Genomic DNA, 25739 nt, shown 5'->3' with positions numbered 1-25739 from the left:
GTCACGATACTGTACATTCAGTCCCAACAGGACCCGTGGAAATATCTATACCCCATGAATCACTACCTTCTGGTGCAGCACTGAGATTGCTAAATATCGGACCTGTCAGCTCTGTCTACATCCTATGGTTAAACAACAATAAAGGATAACAAAACCTCCCCTTGCACCTTAGTTTTTCTCGGTTGCCGATTGTCTTCTTGACCACATTTCATGAATATAACAAACCAACCAAATCAACATTCGTTATATCCATGCCTTCAGTTAAAACAAAAGTTATACAAACATTATCAATGTGAATACCTTTAGTGCCTTGCAATTGGTTGCTTATGTCTGTGTCACCAAATCTGTTCTGCACCTCTTCCAGTAACTGCAACCCCACCAGAAGAAGGCTGCCCATTTGCAGCACCGAGACTGCTCTTGTTAAGGTCTTCAATGGCATCCACTTAAATACAGACAGTGGCAAATTTTCAGCCTTAGTATTACTGGATCTCAGTGCTGCATTTGACATGGTCGACTACACCATATTACTAGACCGATTGGAAAACTGGGTTGGACTTTCTGGCACTGGTTTGAATCCTACTTACAGAACAGGGACTACTTTGTTAATTACACATCAGAGTTGACAAATATGACATGCGGAGTTTCCCAGGGCTCCATTCTGGGCCTCTTCTGTTTAACATCTACATGGTCAGATTATGGAAAATAACAAAACAAGTTACCATAATTATGCAGACGACACACAAATTTACATAACCTTATCACCAGGGGACTATGGTCCAATACAAACACTGAGTAAGTGCATCGAACAAATCAACGATTGGATGTGCCAAAACTTTTTTCAATTATACGAAGACAAAACTGAGGTAGTTGTTTTTGGAGCTAGAGAGGAACAATTAAAAGTCAGCGCTCAGCTTCAATCGGCAATGTTAAAAACCACGGACAAAGCCAGAAATCTTGGTGTCGTCATGGACTCAGACCTGAATTTCAACAGCCACATTAAGACAATTACAAAGTCAGCCTACTCTCACCTCAAGAATATATCAAGGGTTAAAGGACTTATGGCTCAGCACGATTTGGAAAAACTTGTCCATGCATTTAACTTCAGTAGACTTGACAACTGTAATGCTGTCTTTACAGGTCTCCCTAAAAAATCGATCAGACAGCTGCAGCTGATTCATAACGCTGCTGCTCGAGTCCTTACTAAGACCAAGAAAGTGGATCACATCACTCCAGTTCTGAGGTCTTTACACTGGCTTCCAGTGTTCCAAAGAATTGATTTCAAAATACTACTGTTGGGTTATAAAGCTCTGAATGGTTTAGGGCCAAAATACATTTCTGGTCTTCTGCTACATTATGAACCATCCAGACCTCTCCGGTCGTCTGGGACAGGTCTGCTCTCTGTCCCCAGAGACAGAACTAAACATGGAGAAGCAGCGTTTAGTTTTTATGCACCACATATATGGAACAAACTCCCAGAAAACTGCAGGTCTGCTGCACCTCTCAGTTCTTTTAAATCGAGGCTGAAGACTTTTCTGTTTGACGCTGCCTTTTATTAAATCAAATAATTATTAATTTCTTACAGTGCAGTGTAACTTTTCTTCTTGTATTTTTTTTACCTGCCTTATTTTATTTTAGCTTGTTTTTATTTTCTATTCCCTTTAATGACTGTTGTTAATTGCTTTTAATTGCTCTTTAATGTTTTATGTAAAGCACTTTGAATTGCCTTGTTGCTGAAATGTGCTATATAAATAACCTTGCCTTGCCTTGCCTTGCCCTGCCTTGCCTTGCCGACGGCCCTGAAGGAGTACCAGGTCTGGATCTGAAAGGTGCAGCTTCCAACTGCACCACCTCAGCAGGAGCAGCAAGAGTCTGGACCAGATGAAAGTCTGGCAATAGCAAAGGCAGCTTCAGTGTCAACATGGAAGTGACAGAATCACAGATGGTTTCACCCTGAAGGAGGTATGGCATTTGTCTGCTCATGTTTAAGCCCTCAGGACAACAACCTTGACTATGGCCATGGAAACGCTTTGCAACACAGCTTCCAGGCCCTTGGAGATTTACTCCTAGCATTAACTTTCCTGGTCGCCTCCTGCTGCTGTGATGGTATCTGAACTTGGCTCCAGTGCAGAATCCTTTCCTTCATCTTCTCCAACAACAGGTCTGAAGAAGGGTCTCAACCCGAATCGTCACCTTGTAGTGGGTCTGGACGCGACAGGAATCAGGCCAGGCGCCAGGTAAGAGGTAACAATAACTTTAATACAGTATCTGAACATTCACTCACTCAGTCACCCGATCGAGTAAAAACAATAACCCTTTCCAGCAAACCCCGTAGCCCCAGACCAGTCTGTCCCCAGGGGAATGACCCAGGAAGTGGCCTAATCCCCCCTGTCCACTCAGTGCCGAGGGGAATGACCAAGGGAGTGGCCTAGCCCCCGGGCACCGCCACAACCTATTCCTTTTCTCCATAGATGCTGTCTGACCCGTTGAGTGACTATAGCTTTTTGTGTCTATCTTCGGTTTAAACCAGCATCTGCAGTTCCTTCCTACACAACAGGTTGGGGTCACCTTGCCCAGTTGAATGTCCCCTGTAGTCACTTAATCAGCAGTGGAATGTTTTCATGATCCCATGCTCTTTGAGAACTGTAACCATGACATCATTTTGTGAAGGACTCAGTCTGCAGATGTGCAGTGTTTAATTACTAATAAGTACATACTGTGCAGTAAGAGCTTAAACAATGCGTTGTACAGCCGATGCTAGTACATGGAAACCACAGCTGTCGGCAGTGGCATGGACAGGCAGATCTCCTCCGGAATTTTGGAGACTTGTTTAAAAGTTGAAGAATTTCTAGATTTCAGTGTGCAATTCATTCCATTTTTTTTTGTGGACTTGCTGGAGTTTTCTCTCACTTTCCAATAATTTCCTAGTTTTAATTTGCATGAGTTGCAGAATTGTTCAAATGATAATTACTCAGGGAGTTTATAGAATTAAGTTTTCAGCATGCAAATAGTAGAACACCTGCCAATACCTTGTGCTTTTCTCTGAACTTTGCAGAAGATCAAATTACAAACCTTGTTATTTATCCATTACCACCACAGGCAATGGTCTATCTAATGGTAGATATATATTCTGACATCATTCCTCATTGCTCTTCTATTAAAAAGAGATTTGGCAAACTCTATCACCCATTCTCAATAGGCTGTTGAGCCTTGGGGTGCATTTTCTTGAGTTCTGTTATCTAATTGTGGTGTTTGATAACTATATGGTTTGATAACATTGGATATGTGTAGAGAAACCTTGAAGGGGAATTGCACTTTGATACCCTGCAGGATAATAGATCCTTGTAGCAATGGGGAGATCAGAAAGGTGGGGCTGAGGACGAGGTGTTTTGTGTGCCACTTCTCAGGCACTGGATGGATCTTTCTATTCCCGCTCCTTGTCATTTTCAACAGACGGTGTCATCTCCGACGTATTTACAACCCCTGCTTCTGGACAACACTGTGTGAAGCACAGCAAATCGCCACCTGACTGCTACAGGGAAACAGTCTTTGAATGCACATATCGAATGGCAGGACAGGCTTGAGGGGTTAGATGGCCAACTCCTGCCATTCAATATGTACATTCAAAGACTGTTTCCTTGCAGCAGTCAGGTACATTCAAAGACTGTGTTCCAGTGTTCTGCGGCGCATGGATTGCTGTGAGATATCAGCTGATCACCTCTTCCCTAAGCAGCTGCCAGGAGGCAGGGAGCAGCCTATTGCTGCTCAAGCTCTTGTTTGTTGTCCATTGCACTCCTCTCATAGGCCCACAGCATTGCCAATAATGGCGCATCTATCACAATCCTACCATGGAGACCCTGCAAAGAGCAGTGATCAGGTAGCAACCACGAAACCTTGCAAGTGAACAGCAGCTTTCACAAAGTTACTGCAGGTTTAGTTTAATTTAAAGGTACAGTGTGGAAATAGGCCCTTTGGCCTCACTGACCAGAGATCCTCGCACACGTACACTATCCTACACACACTAGGGCCAATTTTACAGCTTTCCCAAGCCAATTAACCTACAAGCCTGTAAGTCTTTGGAGTTTTACATATCCTTTCGACCCAATTGAAATCTAACATAACGTTAGTAAAGAAAACATTCTCATTTGGTCGCCCATGAAGGCACCTCTGATGTTGAAGTTTGCTTCAGAGATGTCCTCATTCTTCAGGAAACGGGGCTTCCCCTCTTCCATTATAGATGAGGCTCTCACCAGGGTCTCTTCTACATCCTGCAGCTCCGCTCTTGCTCCCCCTCCCCTCATTCGTAACAAGGACAGAATCCCCCTCGTTCTCACCTTACACCCCACCAGCCAGCGGATCCAACAAATCATCCGCCAACATTTCCGTCACCTACAACTGGCCACATCTTCCCATCCCCTCCCCATTCTGCGTTCCGCAGAGACCATTCCCTCCGTAACTCCCTGGTCCACTTGTCCCTTCCTACCCAACCCACCCCATCCCCGGGCACTTTCCCCTGCAACCGCAGGAGATGCAACACCTGTCCCTTTACCTCCCCCCTCAACTCCATCCAAGGACCCAAACAGTCTTTCCAGGTGAGACAGAGGTTTACCGGCACCTCATCTATTGCATCCGCTGCTCTAGATGTCAACTTCTTTACATCGGCGAAACCAAACGCAGGCTCGGTGATCGTTTTACTCAACACCTTCACTCAGTCCGCCTTAACCAACCTGATCTCCCGGTGGCTGAGCACTTCAACTATCCCTCGCACTCCCAGTCTGACCTTTCTGTCAGGGGCCTCCTCCAGTGCCATAGTGAGGCCCACCGGAAATTGGAGGAACAGCACCTCATATTTCGCCTGGGCAGCTTGCAGCCCAGCGGTATGAACATTGACTTCTCCAATTTTAGATAGTTCCTCTGTCCCTCTCTTCCCCTCCCCCTTCCCAGTTCTCCCTCTATCTTCCTGTCTCCACCTATATCCTTCCTTTGTCCCGCCCCCCTGACATCAGTCTAAAGAAGGGTCTCGACCCGAAACGTCACCCATTCCTCTTCTGAGATGCTGCCTGACCTGCTGAGTTACTCCAGCATTTTGTGAATAAATACCTTTGATTTGTACCAGCATCTGCAGTTATTTTCTTACACTACTCTGATGTTGAAGTAGTTATTGTGAAATCTGTCTGTCACATTACCGCCACTCCTATCCTCATGTCAAAGACACCTTTTTCATGTCTTGCTTTCACTGGCGGGAACCAAGAAACATGAATCTCATGCACCTAAATGTTCATCAATATCAATAGATCATTGATGAAGAATTAACACGCTGGAACTGCTGGCCACAGTCTCCTGATCATAGCCTGGGTTAAATGAAAATGTTTGTAATTTGACAGCAATTTTCTGATGAACTGGGGATTTTGATGATTAATCCTTTGTTTGCTCTCAAATCCATCCACTTGCAGGGTTTAAATTGCCTGCAAACACCAACAAATAACTGAATGCTTTACTCCGCCATTCCTCATCAGTTTCCTCACAATTATCAAAGTGCATTCTAGTAGCAAGCACCACGTGGTAATCTAAATTGTAAATTAAATCAATATATGATTAAAAAGCTAGTGACCTGAAATGACTGTTTGCATCATTGCAATAGCTTCCATCAGCTGTCAAATCTTTTCACAATATTGCATTAAAGGGGGATTAACCGTAACACTGTTTATTTTGCAATACACTTTGCCATTGTGCAAACTTCTCTCACAGTGAGCCAAATGTTTGTTGCCATTAAAGCATGAAATCAGCTAAAGATGATTTTTTGATGAGGAAATAAATTACCATCAGTTTAATCTGGTTTAATTTAATTGCAGCATTAAAATAGTGGAACATTATTAACGTTTTATGAAGCTCTAAGTTTGAAATGTAACTGGCATTCTTACTTTTCAAATAATCCATTGCCGCGCTAAACCATAATGCAGAATTAACCAGATAACCAGTGGATCCAGGGTCATTGTTTATACTGCAAGGCATGAAGCAATTGAGACAATATATTTTGAATCTGACACCTCAGGAATTGATTCTGCAGGAATCTAATGATTTTTGTTTCAGATATAAATCTTTACTTACTGGTTTGAGTATTGATACGAAGCTCCTTGTGAATTATTTGACCACAACACTGTTCACATAACCTTTGCTTCACCGTTTGGTCACTGTTATCAACATTATCACTTTCCCATGATTATTTGTTAAGCTGGTAGTGTTAGCTGCTCTTGGTTTTTGACACTGGGACCAACCTAGTAATAGAATGCTTTGAGGTCACTGAAGGAAATGCAATGTCATGCCATCCTCTTGGCTCAGGCAGCAGTATACACTGCTTTCACAATAAATTGAGGAAGTCTTTATATATGGACACAGTTCATAATTGAGTTCTCTTTTATGGATGATTAAATTATTTATTTCGTCCTCATCTATCAAGCAACAGTGAGGTGGGTTTTGCTGAGAATATTTGTTTCTGGTACTGTGGAATGTTCTATAGATGTTCAAATTGACTTAAAGCTGAGATCTTAATCTTTCAGAACAATATACACCTGCAGTGTTAATGGAGTCCCATCACTCTCTTATCCTTTGATATATCATCAGTTCAGCAAGTTTGGAAGCTAACATATTCCATTTTACATGGAATATTCAGACTTAATTTTACTTTGATCTTCATTTTTCTACAAGAATATCGCTTTCATTGACAATGGAGTGATAACTGTATGATTTAAAGATTGACTTTGGCTTTAACTAGAAAAATCGCTCTGATGATTAATACCAGTGTTGTGCTGAATTCACACTTCTGCCAGTGACAAATGGCGAAATGTATACTCAAATAGCATTACTCAAACTGTTAATTTTCAAGACAAAGTACAAACACTTGTCTGTCAAGACAGAAGGTGATCTGTAGTACCCGGTTATCTATGAAACAAGAAACTGAGGGTTCCTCCTTTCTGGATATTGGTCCCAAGGTTTCACGTTGGTCCAGAGTTCCATTGGGAATTGCACGCTGTATCCAATTCTCTCCTGCTACGTTTGTTCCCTCGAATGAGACAGTGCCACATTGATATCCCAGTATGGTTCTGACCCATTTTGTTTATCTGTGTCCCACTGCAGCTGGACTATTAACTGCTAAACTATCACCTCTACTTTCCACTTCACCGCTTATTGTTGGTACTGAGCCAAGCAGGCACAAAGGAATGTGGAATTGGTTGGTCCGACAATTCATACAATGACCTTACACTTCACAGGGATTTCATGACCAAGTCTAGACACGCAGTCTTTCACTGCCTTTACCTTGACCTCTAGTTATCTCTCAGTATTGAAGTAACAGCCAGCTCTTTCCTTGTCTTTGAGTGGACCCATTGTTTCTGATTTCACTACAACTAGATGGCCAGTCATGCTGCTTGCAAATGATTAGACCTCTGAAACTTTGAATTGTAGTAAAGCAATTTACCAATACATCACTGCCACTGTTGAAGCTGGGAGAATATAACGTTGCGGTTTTGTCCCTTATCTCTTGCCAGACTAATTCATCCTGTGATTAAATGGTACTGGAGATTCACTCCTTCATCATCAATTATTTTCTTATATTTTTCTTTCTTATATTTTTCCAGACATTCCCTGAGAACTTCACAGATCATCAGCCATCCTTGTCCATTGCAACCTCCAAATGTTGGTTCAGACTGAAAACACCGCCCAATTTTCTGGGTTGGTGTTTTGTTTTTAGTCCTTTGACTATCACGGTTTCCCACCCCTCCCTACTTTGATCTTGAGGGGTATGCCTGAAAGGATCACACACTTGCGCATGTCTGAGTGCAAGATGTTCTAAACATTAAAGGTTACAGTGATTGCAGGTGCATGTTGATAAAATATATTCGGTGTGCAAAGTTATTGAACCAACCTAATAGGATATGAAGATATCAATTGAGTAGATTAGCACGCGTAAATTAAATGAACTGTAATTCTTTGTGAGACAAGGAATATCATTGAAGATAATAATGCTCAAACCTATCATTACTCTAAACCATACATTAAAAGATGTCTACCTGGTGGTGAACATTTGGGTGACTGTCATGTTTGACAGTTTAAGGTGGTGCGAACATCACTGACAGGTTGTAATTTGGGAAGAAACAGCAATAGCATGTCCTCACCTTGTCGATGTCACACAAGTGGCATTGTGTGGTTTAATAAAGCAACTCACTGTGCCAAGGAAGTTGCACCCAGATATGAGATTAACATGGTCAGCATGCATTGAAAATATCATGTAACCACATCCAGAAACGGATTCTGGCATGAGGAACATGGTGTTTCCTAAGCACCAATATTGTATGTTTTACTCCATCACTTCCCTCAAAAAACACGATGAAAAGGAGATAGTTTTTATTGTTGGAGAAATTTGAAGGAGAATTTGGGGCATATGTAAATTGATTTCCTACTCTGCACCAGACTTATCAGCCCATTTAATATGGATTCTGACTGGCTACAGAGACATTGTTTTCTTTAGTAGCAGAAAAGTGGAAAAGTACAGCGATGTTGTACTGACATATAGGTGACGACTTAGTGGGATGGTGTATGGGTTTGGGGAATGAAGTACCGCAACCCTGGATAATGATAATATTCCATCTTTATGGTCATATTACAATTAATATTGTTATCGTGCTAATGATGATAGAACATTGAACATAGAACATACAACAGTACAGCACAAGAACAGGCCTCTCGACTCACAATGTGTGTGCCAACACCCATCCCTTATCTACCTGCATATATTCCATATCCCTCCAGTCCCTGCATGTCCTAATGCCTATCTGAAATGCCACTATCATATCTGCTTCTACCATAACCAGCATGTTCCAGGCGATCACCACTCTCTATGTAGATAACGTTGCCCTGCACATCTCCTTTAAACTTAGCCCCTGCCGCGTTAAAGCTTTGCACTTCAGAATGCAAAATATAAAAGATGGAAGGTCACCATAGATGGGTTTGCTATTATAATCTATAGATGGCTGAAGCATTGAAAGTAGAAATCCCTTCCATTGAATATGTTACATATTCTGATGAAGGGGGTCATGGAGCAGAAATTTTAACAATTTCTCTCTGCATAAATGCTGTGGTGTTCCAGTAATTATTGTCTTTATTTCAGCTTTTCCATAGTTTTTTAAATCAATCTTCATTTCATAGTTGATCAAATTGAAAACGCATTCTATTTTTGCTGTTCTGGGATGGTTGATTTTTAACCCTAGAAACACCACACTAATAATCAAGGAGAACAACCACTTACAAGACACCTAATATTAGTAATTAGCAATTAAAACATTTTATCATTTTTAATTTTACACTGAGCAAGTTGGGAGTTCTCAGTGTTTGGAATTAATATATTTCCAACCAAATGTCAATATTAATCTCAGAGATCCAGTAGATATAGAGTGCCTGTACACTTGTTTAGAAACTTGTCTTCGTCCACAACTATATCTGCAGATTTTAATTTATTTAATGGACCAACTATACTTCATAAGCAGCATAAACCGTAAAGGGCACAATGGCACAGCTGGAACAGCTGCTGCCTCATAGTGCTAGAGATTCGCATTCATCCTGACTTCATCTGCTGTCTGTGTGGAATTTGCACGTTCTTCCAGTGACCACGTGAGATCCCTCCATGTGCTCCAGTTTCCTCATTAGAGTGTATGGAATGGATGCAAAAGTGTAGTAACAGAGAATTTGTGTGAGCGGATGATCGATAACCAGCATGGACTCAGTGGACCAAAGGCCCTGTTCCATGCTGTATCTTTAAACTTAAACTTGTACATCAGTCACTGAAAGTTGGCGTGCAGGTACAGAAGGCAGTGAAGAAAGCTAATGGAATGTTGGCCTTCATAACAAGAGGATTTCAGTACAGGAGTAAAGAGATCTTCTGCAGTTGTATAGGGCCCTGGTAAGACCACATCTGGAGTATTGTGTACAATTTTGGTCTCCTAATTTGAGGAAGGACATCCTTGTAATTGAGGCAGTGCAGCGTAGGTTCACGAGATTAATCCCTGGGATGGCGGGACTGTCATATGAGGAAAGATTGAAAAGATTAGGCTTGTATTCACTGGAGTTTAGAAGGATGAGAGGGGATCTTATAGAAACATATAAAATTATAAAAGGACTGGACAAGCTAGATGCAGGAGAAATGTTCCCAATGTTGGGCAAGTCCAGAACCAGGGGCCACAGTCTTAGAATAAAGGGGAGGCCATTTAAAACTGAGGTGAGAAGAAACTTTTTCACCCAGAGAGTTGTGAATTTGTGGAATTCTCTGCCACAGAGGGCAGTGGAAGCCAAATCACTGGATGGATTTAAGAGAGAGTTAGGTAGAGCTCTAGGGGCTAGTGGAATCAAGGGATATGGGGAGAAGGCAGGCACGGGGTATTGACTGGGGACGATCAGCCATGATCACAATGAATGGCGGTACTGGCTCAAAGGGCCTAATGACCTCCTCCTGCACCTATTTTCTGTTTCTGTGTATATACGGTACAATATGTACATAGCAAAGTCATAAAGTCATCAAAGAGTGTGCATCTCAAATGATTTGTCACTTTTCTAATATTAATCATATCTTACAAAAGCACATCTATGTCTGCTGGTTAGAGCACAAACTCCACAAGATTTCAACCATTTTGCAACCAACCAGCTTTAATAAAGCTATTCTCCAATGTCAAAACTGGGACTATAAGCCATGGCAATATTTCACCATAATTAAAGTAATATTGAAACATACCATGACTTTTAAAATCTTGAGAACCAGTCATCCAGGGCCAAGATAACATGTGTATTGTTCTAAAAATAGATTGATCCCTTGGAAATGTTTGCCCTCTTGGTGTTATAAATTATTGTGTTGACATTATTGTGTCTTGAAATTGACACTTTTCGATTTTAGCACAAAGAACTGAACATGTTCTACCAAGATTCATTTTCTTGTTATTTCATATAAATGGTTTTGCAACTTTTGGACAATTAGCTCCCCCACCTTATGGCTAAATAAGTTGGTTGCCTTTCCTAATGAACAAGGGATATGAGTGTACATAACAGATAATAATTCAGATTTAAATCATCAGACTCGTCTTGAGCCATGATTGGAAACAGAGATTCATCACCATTCAAAGGAAAAGGTTTCAGTGAACCTCTAAGTGAGATGTTCAATTGTTTGCCAACCTTATCAGATAACTTGAAGTGAACATAGACCCGATGTGGCCCTTATGTCTGGTTTGGGATTGGTCAGAAATAGAAAATTACCCCTTTCTGAAGTTTGTATTATTTTTTAAATTATAAATATACAAAATCTACCGTGGTGAATAATTCTTAGAGAATTCTTTAGAACAGATATAATTAGATGAAAGTAGGTGCAGGGACAATCGATGAGGTAACATGCCCTTCCCCCTCAAAAAAAGGCAGAGATAGAGTGTAAAGCAGATGGAGAGAATGGTGAATAAATTGCAGAAGAATGGACCTCATGGTTGCCAGTCATTCTGCAAAAGCTATAACACAAAGGAATAGAATTTTTAGACCAGTTGAAATCTATTGGAGTAGATTTATAGGGGAGAGGATGGATTTAATTACAAGGATATCATTTACCATGAAATACAGTTCTGGAAGACTTGTTATCAGAATTGCATCCTGTTTTACTGTGTTTTAGGTTGCTGCCTGATGCTCCACTCCTGCGTGAATAATTGGGGGTAGCTCCAAAGACAATAGGCGTAAAGCGTCTATCAAAAGGTGCACAAGACAAATGCCTTGGTGAATGTTCTTTCTTCCTGTGGGGGGAGACACCTGACCTCTGCTCGGAGCTTTACAGCAACAGAGTATTGGACTGAACCTCCATCCCAGTAGTCTGGCAATGAATACTGGTTTCCGCAACATATACCTAAAAGAAATCACGACCATGCTTAAAATGGATTGACTTGCATGGTTCGACTACTTGTGAGCACTTAAGAACCCCAATGGAGCTTTTATTTTAAAGCATTATTACCGACATATGTGGGTGTGAGATAATATTCGCTGCTTACCATTTTAGCTACAGAAAGGGAAGGGTGGGACTTTACACTGTTATCCTGAAATAGAACAACTCCAGAAAAGTGTATGAGATCTAAACGTGCGTATTGTGACTTCGCGTATTTATTTATGGAGACAAGGTGATAATACTGTTCAACTCAACTCGGCAGAAAAAGAATGAGCATTGAAAAAGGATTGCATCAATGTTTTTTTTTCAAGTTAAGCCCGTTCTGTGAGGGAAGATAAGAGCAACGTGATTCTCAAAGTTATGGGTCTATCGATTTCAACTTTTAATGATGTGACACATCTAATATGCACGAGAGCCATTGGCGTACGTACTTGATCTCCTTCCTCTGAAGAAAGGTGTCACACCCTCCATCTTTCCTATTAATAATTCACAGTTACGTGATTTTTTAAAAAGCTGAAATGGTGTGCAAATGCTTCGTTGAAAGCGAGTGCAGTCAAGTGTAAAAGGAGCTGTTGCAAGTAACACTGCGCCTTCAGTGCCTCGTGTCGGCGGTTTAAGAACTGTGGCGATGAGCGCAGTCTAGTGTCTGCACAACAGACTGGGTCGCGAATGAAGATTTTCGATTGCCCTGTTCCCGTACAAGTAAGCGTTGTGTTTTCACTCTGAGCGGCATTAAGTTCCGATTTTAAGGAACCTGTAGCACGAAGGGTTAAAAAGAAATGGACGCCTGAAGTCATGCTGTCGTTGCAGCCCTTCAGATTAAAATATCAGATCTCTCTCCACCCCCCCCCCCAACCCAACCCCCCCCAACCACCCCCCCCCCCCCCAACCCCCAACTCCAACACTCCCCATGACGTTAGCAGAGCTCAATTGTTTTGGCTTCTTGCTTTCAGCGAGCGGTTTATTGATGCACTGGTGAGTGACTTGCGTTGGAGCAACATTATGAAACTCGTCGGGTTCAAATGATTATTCCACCCAAACCAATCAGATAAATTGCATTCGAGGGCGATTGGTCTTAAATGTAGACGGTCGGTGCTCACTCCGTTAATCAGATCAAACCTGTTTACTTGGCCCTTCTCGTTGAGTTTTCACTCCCTCGGTGAAATGGAAAATATCAGATCAGTCCGGAAGGATGGAAGAAAGTTAGAAGAAGACTTTCTGTAGATAATCAGAATCATAGTTATGGCGATTATAAAGGCAGCTGGCCAGTTTATTAATTCCCGCCTGAAATCCTGGAGCATGCATTGAGAATGAGAAATAATTATATTTTGATGCGTTGTCTCTGCTCTTGTGAATAATTAAATTAGTGACAACAATATGTAATCGTTTTACAGACTTTCACTTGTGACTTATGTCAAAAATACTTTTTTTCCCGTAAAACACGACCTTATTTTTGAGGCGGCAAATTAATCTCAAGAGATTTCATTCCCGTGTACATTGGAGATTTAATACAAGCTCTGGTGTATTTAATCTTAAATCTAAATATAGGCTATCAGTTGTCGTTTCGCCAACTTTTGCACGGAATTAATCTTAGATCTATGTGGGAACTGCAAATGTCATTGTCTTTTTTATCCTTCAAGATGAGCGATTGGGTGGATGGAGCTAATGTCACGTTTCTAATTATAGTGTAGGGCTGAAACTAACGTTGTACTGTGGGGAACATTTGGGTCTGATTTCCTCTGGGCGAGCTGACGAGTGGAGAGGTGTATTTATATATGCGAGGCGCTGGCAGTGTCGGCGCATTGTGTTACACGGGACAGCTGGCAAAGCAACTCCCCCTTCTGTATTGCCACATCGCAAGCTTTTCTCCAGTGAGGCAGCCATAGGTAGGGAGACATTTGATCGTCCCGCGGACAGGCACACGGGATACGTTTCAGGCGTGCATTTGGTTATGCCTGTATCATCTGACTACCACAGGCAATCGACGCGACAGATTTCCGAAGGGAACAGTGAAGCATCACAAACGCCAGGGCGTTCGACGTTGATCATTTCGAGCAACGAGTCGACTGCTGCTAACGCCTCTCACATATAAGTACAGTCTCAGCACCCTGCACAGCGCCTCTCACCACTACACCACGGATGGTGAGGCCAGGATATTACAGTTTCTTAGAAACTTGCAGCATGTAGTTAAAGTCTTATCAGCACCGCGGATAACAACACACCAGCAGGAACCCCATATTTTCAGCACCGCGGCGAGCAGCAGAGCGTCGAGCTACTGTGGGTAGTAGCAGCGCGGCGGCGCCACTGCTTTCAGCACCGCGGATAGCGACACAACAGGCTTCGCTCCTGCTGTCAGCAACGAGGCGAACTGTTCAGCACCTTGGACAATAACACCGCGGCGAGCGATCCTGCTTCCGGCTTTGTAGACAACACAATAGGTTTCACCATCCTGCTCTCACCATCGAGGTTAGCGGCACCCGGGGCTGGATTTGCTCGGATGGTAATGCGATTAGTGGGCATTTGCCCGGATCATTTTGTAGCACCGGACTGCTTAAAGTTGGGGCGGTGTATACTAATACACGCGGATTAACACATTTTTGTTATCATTTGTTAGTATGGCTGTAAAGAATGCACTTGTATATGGCCCACCCAGGTATTTGGGCAGTAGAGTTCGGGATTTAGACGGTAATACTTTTTTCGAATAGGATGTAACTAAAATCAGTACTGAAATCGGCAATGTGTGTTAATGGTGTAATGGTGTAAGTGGACACTATGCGTTCCGTGGAGTAGCAGATCTTTAAACCTGGGACCGGCCGTAAAAAAAGGTTTCCACCGGATGTTGCTGACTAATTTTTAACAATGGGTGGCATCGTAATTTGTAACATGGCAAAGATGTGCCTGAATTCAAGACGTTCGAAATAGCACTTAAATGGGGGAATGGTTTAAGTAAAGATAAAATCGGCTCCACGCTCTTGAAATAGTCTATCCACCAGGCTTCTGTGCAATCTAGTTCCACTTCCATTAATCTGCCACTTTGGATGTTATGCTTGTGGGTTGAACTGAAGTTCTGTGTGTTTTCTCCTGCAGTTCCCTTGCAGAACTGAATTGGTAATTCGATCACCAACATGCACAACAACGGCGACGGTTTGCCCTCTGCTCGGGAGAGCTGCACAAATGGCTGCGCTCAGCAAATGCTCTCTGCAGCCCCGCAGAGGAAGGAGAGCGGCGCGGAACACACCGCCGAAGGGGACCCCAAGCAAATGAAACCACTCGTGGTAAAAAAGGCCAACCGGGAAATACTAGATCACGAACGGAAAAGAAGGGTCGAACTCAAATGCATGGAGCTCCAGGAGATGATGGAGGAACAGGGGTGAGTGCACTTCATGCCTTGACGCTGCGTAAAAGTTTCCAAGAAATGTATCCCCTTAATCATAGTACTAGGAATGTATTCCAATAATTTGAAAGAAGATATTTCCTTGGCCGTTTTCCTAATTTGCGACATCATTTCCATACGTGAAATGAAAATAAAAAATGCTGGAAATACTCCGGATGAAACGTTGAATCTGTTTCTCTTCCTGAAGAGGCGGCCTGTCCTGCTGAGTCGTTCCAGCATTTTCCACAATGTGAAATAGTGGGTGAAATAAACCCAATCTTACTGATGCTGTCCGTCACCCATAAGAAATCTGCCAGGTGCAATAAATGGCTCCATGTCGATCACGCAACGCTCAAGCACTAATCCGCTACCGCTATTTTTTTTAAATGTAGCATCGTTAGCTTAAACTTCTTAAAATATGTCCAGGTTGTTACTTGCAACGCAACGGCACATCTACCCCCTCCGAGGTGGGATTTATAAATGAGAAAATGTGTTTATTTGAGGCATTCGACGACTTCTGGCATCTCATGGTATTTGGCGGACTGCAAAGAGCTCACGACATCCTTATCCGATTACAGTCCAGACTGCGATGCGCTCTCGCACTGAGGAAGGGCGCTTGTGATAAGGATATTGTGGTTGTGTTCTTCAAATATGCCCAATTAAGCGGTTTCTTTGATTACATGAATTGGAGGTAACTGATGAGTTGGTTGTCCAGTGAACTCCTGCCCATTGGTGATTCCAAGTTTACAGTCTTCGTGGTTTTTAATAGGATCTTTTACTTTAAGTTTAAAGTGATCATTTTTCTCCCATCTTTATGCTCTCAGCAGAGGGCCGAGGCTGTAATATCCAGCGTGCAATGTATAGCAGCAACTTTGCATTGTTTGACGATTGCACCATCCAAATATGAGTTGAACTGGCAGGCATTTTTCAGCATACCACTCTCTGGGAAGAATGCAACAACAAAAAAAAGCCCAGTTTAATTAATTGCGCCTCTTTGTGTTTCTTTAACAAATTACGTGATCTTGGACAAAGTGAAGGAAAGTGTGAGGTAATGAGCCCTCGCTGTACCGCCTCTAATCCCCTGCTGCTTTCTCACAGCATGTGATGGTGCCACAGATTGCCAATTAAAACGGCGGCAATTAAAGAACCAAGCTAATTAACTCTTGATACCCTGGCAACTTTGTGATTTATTATATAATTAGATAGAAGAGTCCAATACATTAATTTCTCTTCTATCAGGGCTTCTGAACCACGTGTTTATGTCCTCTCCAATTCCATTTCCGTTCTATCTCTTTTGGAGTTCTGAGTTCTTTAGTATGAGATGCTTATAAACCGATTGCAGGCCGAAAAATGGGGGGTTGAAGTTTTCCACATACCCACAGCACAGGTTGAGCACCATAATTCATCTTTAAAAAAATATCTTTTATCAATGTAATATTTCTAAACTAAGGTAGTAAAATGACAACTATCAGGTTCACTGTGATATGTAATTTCCTGTATACAGCAATGTTCGTGAATGTGAATCTGTTTCCATATTGCAAAGTAAATGGATTTTTCAGACTAATGCATCACTCTGCAGATGTGGTGCTGTAATTAATGTTACTAATGCTATTGGTATCAATGGACTATTTTCAACATATTCATTGCAATCCTGAACAAATAATATTGCTTCTTATCAGCAATTGGCAACAAATTATCAAGGCATAATGTGTAGGAAGGAAGTGCAGATGCTGGTTTAAACCAAAGATAGACACAAAAAGCTGGAGTAACTCAGCAGGTCAGGCAGCATCTCTGGAGCAAAGGAATAGCTGACGTTTCGGGTCGAGACCCTTCTTCAGACTGAGAATCAGGGGATCTCTTGAGATGCTGAGATGCAGTCTGACCTGCCACATTACTCCAGCTTTTTGTGTCCATCATGGCATAAAGTTGGTATAGATTAATATTTACATTCTTTGCTTTATTATTGGTGTCATTCATTTTACATATCGCTTCATTCTAATTTTTTATTTAATTTAGCAAGTAAAATGAAAGATTATTTGAGCCTAAGTTTGAGAATAATGAGATTCAAGCATATTACATTTAAATAACAATTCTATTTCATGTTAATATCATATAAACATGCAGCAGAGAAACAGGCCCTTTGGCCCATGACGCCCATGTCAGCCTTTACAATTTGGTACCTATCTATGCAATTCCCATTTATCAGCACTTGGTGAGTAACCTTCCCTGCCTCTGTGATTCAAGTGTTAATTTAGATATTTCAAAATGTTGAGGGAGTTCTTGGCTCCATCATCCCTCTGATGGTGTGTTCCAGACTCCAGTTGCTTCTGGGTGAAAAGCTTCTTCCTCAGAATCCCTCTTACCCCTTACCCTAAACCTAAACATTTAATGGTAGGACTCTGAACAACATTGGCGTATAGAGCGATCTTGGGTCCATTGTGAAGAGCTCTGAAAGTAGCAACACAAGTCTGAGATACCCTCTAGTTTTAAATATCTATGCTACAAGGGAAAGTTTCCTACTATCTCCCCTCAAAGCCTTTCAAAATGTAAATATCTCCATAAGGTCCCGACTCTGCCTCCTCTTATTCGCTTCTAATTATTTTTATGGCTGATGGACTGCTGTTTACCCATCAATTACTGTTTCCAAAGACATTATCTCCTGTCTTTTATCCAGGGTAGGGGAATCGAGGACCAGAGGAGATAATTTAAGGTGAGAGGGGAAATTTATTAATAGGCACCTGATGCGTAACTTTTTCACCCAGCGGGTGATGGGTATATGGAATGAGCTGATCGAGGAGGTAGTTAGGCAGGTACAATAACAACATTTATTGAAAGACATGTGCACAGGTACATGGATAGGAAAGGTTTAGAGGAATATGTGCCAAACACAGACAAATAGGACATCTTGCTCGGCACAAACGTCATGGGCTGAAGGGCCAATGACTCAATGTCTCTTTAGACATCAGTAGTGGGCTTTGCAACTCATCGCAACCTCATACATCTGAAGGGGATATACAACAGCAAGTAAATAAATGTCTAAGATTACAAAGATTCTCTGCTCCAGAAAAGAGTTGATTTCATGGAAAAACTGCTCTCCAAATAATTTTGTGCAGCAGCATTCAGAGTCTGCTTAAAACCAACAATTTAGACTTTTTAAACCTGTCTAAAAAGTGAGAGAGTTCTCAAACTTGTCAATGTTGTGTGATGCACACAGCTAATCTAGTTCAGGTAGTCCATTAGTTACTGCGACATGGTCAACAATTTAATATAATCTGCTATATTACAGGGATTAGATAGGTAGATAGTAATTCAGAGCAAGATTATGGTGAAATGTAGCACTGCCCATTCTGGGTATTTTCTTGTCAACGATGAAATCTGTGATTGAAGCAGGTTTCGAATTTTGCTTGAGAATTTTGGGTTCTTAGTGAATGTTCATATCTGTATCCCCAATATTTCAGTAAACTGACAGCCTTTGCAACCAGCCTGGGATGAAGAAAAAGGGTGTGATGCATCATTGCAAATCCTGATCCTTTATCAATACATCATCCATGCCATGAGCTACATCTCATTCTTAATGGGTGTAGCCAGATGAAGGGAATGGGTGTGATGCCTCATTGCAAATTCTGATCGTATATCAATACATCATTCATGAGCTACAATTCATTCTTAATGGGCGTAACTGCATGCAAAGCCATTTTTATTTCAAATATATTATATGTCTCCTCTAGTCCAATGTACAGCACCTCAACATATTGGAATATAGTCTTTCACCTGCAGTTATGCAGTTGATGAGATACTGATCTTTTTGCTTGTCACATTAATGAGGGTATTTATTAAAAAGGATCTTTCATGCACTAATGAATTTACATTGCATTAAAATAGCCATTAATGGATTTTGTTTCATGCAAATGGATTGTTAAAAAAAGATCATTTAATTCCCATTAGGACACCCCGTCTTAATTTTTCAGGCAGCAGTTGTTGGCTCGTAAATTAATAATCGACTATCCCACTGAATTTTTGAGAAGCAGTCAGAGGATTTGGGCCATATTTTTATGCCATTAAATGCTACAGTCGGCGAAAACAACTGTGCCTGTTTCTGATTTTTATGTTAAAATTCATCGGAATTTTAAAATCAGCCGAAGTATCATTTGTAACAGGAGAACACCACTGCAGTTAATTTGGATTTTAGGTTGGATTGAAAGGGGAATTATTTTACAATTACAGGCAAGATTAAACCAATGCTGTATCTGGATATATTCCTATTTAGCTACATGGACTCCAATCTTTGGAGATGAAACGTTACGTCAAACTTTTCAAAGCAAATACAGAAAAACAACCATACACACACGTACACACAAACATATGCACACACACACACACACACACACACACACACACACACACACACCCACACACACACACACACACACACACACACACACACACACATGCAAACACAGCTTCTGTTTGTCCAGCATACCATATGCACATTTGCTCTTACACTAAACTTCACATTCCCCTATAAATAAAAATAAAATAAATAAATTCAGAAGAGTTGGTAGTCAGAACTTCCAGATTTAAGATCATGAAAGATTCTTGAGCTGGGGTGTAAAATTGGTTCACACAATAAATTGTTACAAGCTGGAATTCACTACTTGAAAGAGTGGTGGAAACAGATAAAATAAAACTTTTTTTTGGATGTACATTTGAAATGAAGAAATGTTGGAGGTAGGGTGGATAAGCAAGGAGAGTGGGATCAATTGGATGGTCCTTTCAGAGAAGGCACGAGCACTGAGCTGAATGGCCTGCTCCAGATGTGCACGATTGTCTCACAGGTGCAGAGTCTGTCAACAATTGTTCCATTTTTAACTGTCACCAACTAAAGTTATTACGTTATTTAAATATTTAAATGTATATTCTTTGCTCTGGCAGTAGAAATCTTTGAATGAGAACTCTTCTGCTATGTGCACCGGCCGTTAAGCAAGTGAGATCACATATTGATTGCTGATAATTACGCCTGCTCGGTATTCTGTAATGAGTCATTAACCTATTTAAAATTAATAGCTTGGAGAAGGCAATAGAAAAATTCACACCTCTCCCATTGAGATTATCAAGGTTTGCATTATTCTCTGGAAATGATGAGAAATTTTGCAGATTTGTTTTAGAGATAATAATTACAGGGAAAAATCAGTCATCACTAGAAAGCAATATGAGCAAACTGATGAAAATAGTAAAATGTTCTTAATCACTTTCTTGTGCTGTTTATTTGATAAATGTGCTCTGTAGTTTGTATGTTATCCATACCAATATAGGCATCTCCTGAAAAAGTCAGGATAGTAGGAATCAGTCTGAGGTTTTACTGTGGAAGTCCGAATACATTGTGAGAGAGTGTATCTGCTCAGGATGCCAGAGGATGATTGATGTCTGTGGAGTTAGTGACTTGAGGTGGAAAATTAAAGGAAGAAATCACAACTTCAGCTTTGGTTAGTTGTCTTGCCTTGGATGCTTCTGCCTATGAATCCAGCAATGGATCAGTTCTAGCATTGATAATATTTATGTTTTTAAACCTGGGGTCTTGTTATTTAACTGGTTTGAATCTATTCCATTTTTCTTTTAAGCATAAATGTTCTTAATTGATTTTCCTTTAACAAGTGCACAATCCTGAGTTTCTCGTCAAGGTTTATTGGAACAAGAGTATAAGAGTACTCCTATTTTTTGCATCCATTATTATAAAAGCATGTCATTTCAAATAGATTTGTTGAAGTAGATTGACCTTGTAGAGAATGTAAAAATATAATCTGCTACTTTTGAAAAAGCTGTATCCTTGTCACTTATTTGGGATGTCTTATTTGGGATGGTTCAATAACTCAAATAATTGCTCACATTGATGTAATCTGGCATGTGCTGTTTCTATCATTAGACTTGAAGTTTCAAAACTATTTGATTTGAATCATTAAAATTTATTTTCTCTGCTAATTTCAAGGAAATGAATAAAATGAACCCAGCTTTTTTATGTAGTGTACATTTTGAGATCCTGTGATTTGTGCACCTGTTTTGTCAGGTTCATGGGATTCTCATTCACTGCTTCACCCTCAAGGAGAACTTTAGATCTGGAACAGTTCATCATTTAGTTCATATCTTTTAATTAAAATGTTCATCAAAAAGTTAACAACAAACCTTCCATTAATAAATGTTTAAAACCAAGCTTAGTTCCTACTTGAGTAGACTGCAATAATGTTTTAGGACAAGCACCAAATGATAGCAAAGTTAAGAGTACTTCTCCCTGAGGTAGAAGTTTGTGAGAACAACCCTTACCAAGTGCTTCAGTAACAAGTCTCAGCTGCCCAGTTATAAATAATTCTATGTACTATTTAGAGAGCAGGTAAGTCTCCCAATTCTCATTGTTTATTTGGCTTATGTAATTTCTGTTAAAAAAATTGCAATCTCAATTTATTGGCCACAAATGTGTTTGCTTATGCTTAATAAGTTATGGTCCATTTTTAATTCTTCGTTATGATAACCTTGAACTTTTTCTAAACTGTACAAACTATAGTATTGCATCTTGTATGTGAAGTAGATTAGTTTTATAAATAATCTGTAAATAGCGTTTTAAATAACTATACTGACTCATATGGTTCAAAATGAAGGGCAAAGATTTATCACACTGAGAGGCTTAGCAAACATAAGCAATTATTTGGCTTCACAATTTTTAACGCTGTTCAGAAGACCAATGTTTCTGTCAGAACAACATATCCAATGCAACAGCTGGAAAGGTATCTTTTGACACAAACCTATCCACAAAGATAAAGTGTGTAGGAAAGAACTACAGATGCTGGTTTAAATCGAAGGTAGACACAAAATGCAAAGGAATGGGTGATGTTTCGGGTCGACACCCTTCTTCAGACTCCTGACATCAGTCTGAAGAAGGGTGTCGACACGAAACGTCATCCATTCCTTCGCTCCAGAGATGCTGCCTGACCCGCTGAGTTACTCCAGCATTTTGTGTCTACCCACAAAGATAAAGTATTTCTTTTCCACTCCAAAGTTGTGTTTCAGGTGACTAATGGCAACTGCTGAAAAGATCATCATCTGAATGTGAAATTGTGTCCTGACCTGGATTCTGTGAAAAGTTTCATCTCTGAAATATTTGCTCAACAATGTACTATTAGTCGGCCAATAATCGATCCTCCTCAACTTACGCAATAGGCTACTTACATAAATTTGCACTTTAACAATTCTGGTGCAATCAAGGCAGTTTGTAATTTCCACAACACTGTACAATCACTCAAGTTTACATCTGTAATTCCTTGCGATTAAACTATTGTAAGACAGGGGGCGGATACAAGCCAGCAATGGTGCTGGGGCTTACTCAGAAGCCTGCAGGCCACAGAAAGTGCCCCAACTGCGAGACGGAACTGAAGCCAGCAATGGCATCCAGTGCTGACCCTGAAGGCCACGCCCAGCAGAATGTGCCCCAACGCTGAGACAGAACTGAAGTTTACAAGTAACGAGCAAAACAAGTAACGAGCAAAACTCAGTGGGCCAGGCAGCATCTCTGGAGGACATGAATGTACATTTCCTCCACTGATACTGTGGCGAGCTTTGGCCCAGCAGTATCGACTCGTGGTTTGGGTGAGGAGACAAGGATTTGTCGAGCAGGCAGAGAGGATTTCTGCTGGCTGGATTCCAATGAAATACTCTCAGTGAGTAGTTTTGGGTAGGGGATGGAAACAGACACAGCGTTGATGATTCCGACTTACGAAACTCTGACTTGCATAAAGATTCACTGAACATAACCCTTACGTAAGTTGGGGAGTGCCTGTACTTTTCATTGATGTGAAGCTGCTTATGATTCACAGCTGAAGGTAAACTGTGCAGTGGACTCTTGGTTGGATTATGATGAACAGCAAACCAATCTTTTTTAATGTTTCTAATTTTGTTTATCTGTTCATCATTCGACTGTTATCTACAATTTTCTGATAATAATTGAAGAGCAACTTCAGGATTAAAATCTAATAATGGAACGAAATAGGACTGAAGAAGGGTCTCGACCCGAAATGTCACCCATTCCTTCTCTCCAGAGATGCTGCCTGCCCCGCTGAGTTACTCCAGCTTTTTGTGCCTATCTTCAATAGAAATAGGATTAGCTTCGATTTAATGGCTAAGAAGATATAAAAACAGCTATGTAATATTCGACACCGCATGAAAGTTTATTTAAAGACGTTTATATAAGAAGCGCATAAATCGTTTTTTGAAAAAAGCAACCTTTCATTTTTTTAATTGACCCAAGAAGATGGTTTACAAAGAGAATTGTTATTTTGCAGAAAGGTTCTCTGCATTACTTGTACAGTACATATTTATAGCAACGTTCCATTGGCTTTTTGGCTGTGCCCCTGAATCAGCATGGGCAGCAATCCATATTTTACTGGATTACTATTAGCTCTGATATATTGTATCGATGTACCACTACACATTAGGTCATCCTGCTTAAAATAAAAATTCTCTGAAATAAATCTGATTGCATAAGAAATCTTACGACGTTGCGGGGTGAGGGTTGTTGGATCAGGTTTAGGTTTTTCTAGCAGCAAAAAAAATCTCAATGGACAGCTACTGGATTTTAAATGACCTCAATTGTGCCGATCTTATGAAAAGCTACACTTCTTGGTTTTATTTTAAGCAGGAAGGTTTAAAAACATAAGAACTAGAAGCAGAGCCAGCCACACGGCCCTTTGATCCTGGTGTGCCACTCAATAAGATCAAGGCTAACTTGATAAATATCTGATTCTATCAATGCCCAGGAAAATCTAGGGGCTTAATAGAAACATAGAAACATAGAAAATAGGTGCAGGAATAGGCATTTGGTCTATTCCTGCACCTATTTTCTATGTTTCTATGTTTCTATTAAGCTTTGTTCCTGATTTTCCCCATATCCCTTGATTCCTTTAGCCCTAAGAGCTAAATCTAACTCTCTCTTGAAAACATCCAGCGAATTGGCCTCCACTGCCTTCTGTGGAAGAGAATTCAACAGATTCACAACTCTCTGGGTGAAAAAGTTTTTCCTTATCTCAGTCCTAAATGGCCTACCCATTATTTTTAAACTGTGACCCCTGGTTCTGGACTTCCCCAACATCTGGAAAAATTTCCCTGCCTGTCCAATCCTTTAAGAATTTTACATGTTTCTATAAGATCCTCTCCCATCCTTCTAAATACCAGTAAATACAAGCCCAGTCGACCCATTTTTTCATCATATGTCAGTCCCGACATCCTGGGAATTAACCCGGTGAACCTACGCTGCACTCTTTCAATAGCAATAATGTCCTTCCTCGAATTTGGAGACCAAAACTGCACACAATACTCTTGGTGTGGTCTCACTAGGGCCCTGTACAACTGCAGTAGGACCTCCTTGCCCCGAAACTCAAATCCTCTCATAATGAAGGCCAACATGCCATTAGCTTTCTTCACTGCCTGCTGTTCCTGCAAGCCTACTTTCAGTGACTGATGTACAAGGACACCCAGGTCTCGGTGCACCTCCCCTTTTCCTAATCTGACACCATTCAGATAATAATCTGCCTTCCTGTTTTCTGCCACCAAAGTGGATAGCCTCACATTTATTCACATTATACTACATCTGCCATGCACCCGCCCACTCACCCAACCTACCCAAGTCACCCTGCAGCTTCCTAGCACCCTCCTCACAGCTCACACTGCCACCCAGCTTTGTGTCATCCGCAAACTTGAGATGTTATATTTAAGTCCCTCGTCCATATCATTAATATATATATTGTAACTAACTGGGGTCCCGGCACTGAGCCTTGCGGCACCCCACTAGTCACTGCCTGCCATTCTGAAAAGGACCCATTAATCCCTACTCTTTGCTTCCTGTCTGCTAACCAGTTCTCTATCCATGTCAACATCCTACCCCCAATACCATGTGCACTAATTTTGCACACTAATCTCTTTTGTTGTTGTGTTAATATGTTGATGATGTGGTTTATTGATCTTCCAGGCATGGGAATGCAATCAGTCTAGTATTTGAATGGTATCTGGACTTGGAGGGTTAATTATGAAGGTGTGTTGCATAAACCATGCCTGTATTGTTGTCGCCTGTGTGGTCGTAGGTTGTCGTAGGCGCGGTCGTAGATGGACGTCCCTAGTCGCGACGATTGGGTTGCCGGGTGTCGGTAGCTTGCCGTAGCTTGACGTCGACTAGGTGGTAGGTTGTTGTAGCTTGTCGTAGACATTGTCGTAGGGGGGGTCCAGTCACCGGTTTTTCGGCGACCTTCTACGACAATGACAGTCGCCGGCAGTCGCATAAAAAATTGACTAAAGTGGGACAGGCCTTATACTACTTTCCAGGGTTCCTAAAATGTGTCATTGATCAATATGCTGTGGATTGGTGGCTACATGCCATGA

The 25739-nt window shown here is 41.1% G+C and overlaps 1 protein-coding gene across 7 annotated transcripts in view; it reads left to right on the top strand.

Moving 5' to 3' along the window:
• The first annotated feature begins 2175 nt into the window (after positions 1-2175).
• Positions 2176-25739, top strand: part of srrm3 (serine/arginine repetitive matrix 3) — a 183664-nt gene continuing 160100 nt past the window's right edge. For 2 of the 7 annotated variants that reach the window (XM_078422699.1, XM_078422706.1), the window contains exons 1-3: positions 12553-12655; positions 13931-14419; positions 15041-15323. In XM_078422699.1, coding sequence (XP_078278825.1) covers positions 15079-15323 — 245 coding nt within the window. In that variant the 5' untranslated portion in view covers positions 12553-12655; positions 13931-14419; positions 15041-15078. Of the gene's footprint in view, positions 2235-12531; positions 12656-12906; positions 12929-13930; positions 14454-15040; positions 15324-25739 lie in introns of those variants that run through there. The other 5 variants (XM_078422701.1, XM_078422704.1, XM_078422700.1 and 2 more) reach the window with 5 other exon arrangements.

This window comes from Rhinoraja longicauda, chromosome 26 (genome assembly GCF_053455715.1).
Source record: "Rhinoraja longicauda isolate Sanriku21f chromosome 26, sRhiLon1.1, whole genome shotgun sequence".
In the NCBI taxonomy this organism is placed as follows: domain Eukaryota; kingdom Metazoa; phylum Chordata; class Chondrichthyes; order Rajiformes; family Arhynchobatidae; genus Rhinoraja; species Rhinoraja longicauda.
Note: the sequence above shows the minus strand (reverse complement) of the source record. Positions and strands in the feature narration are given on the sequence as shown.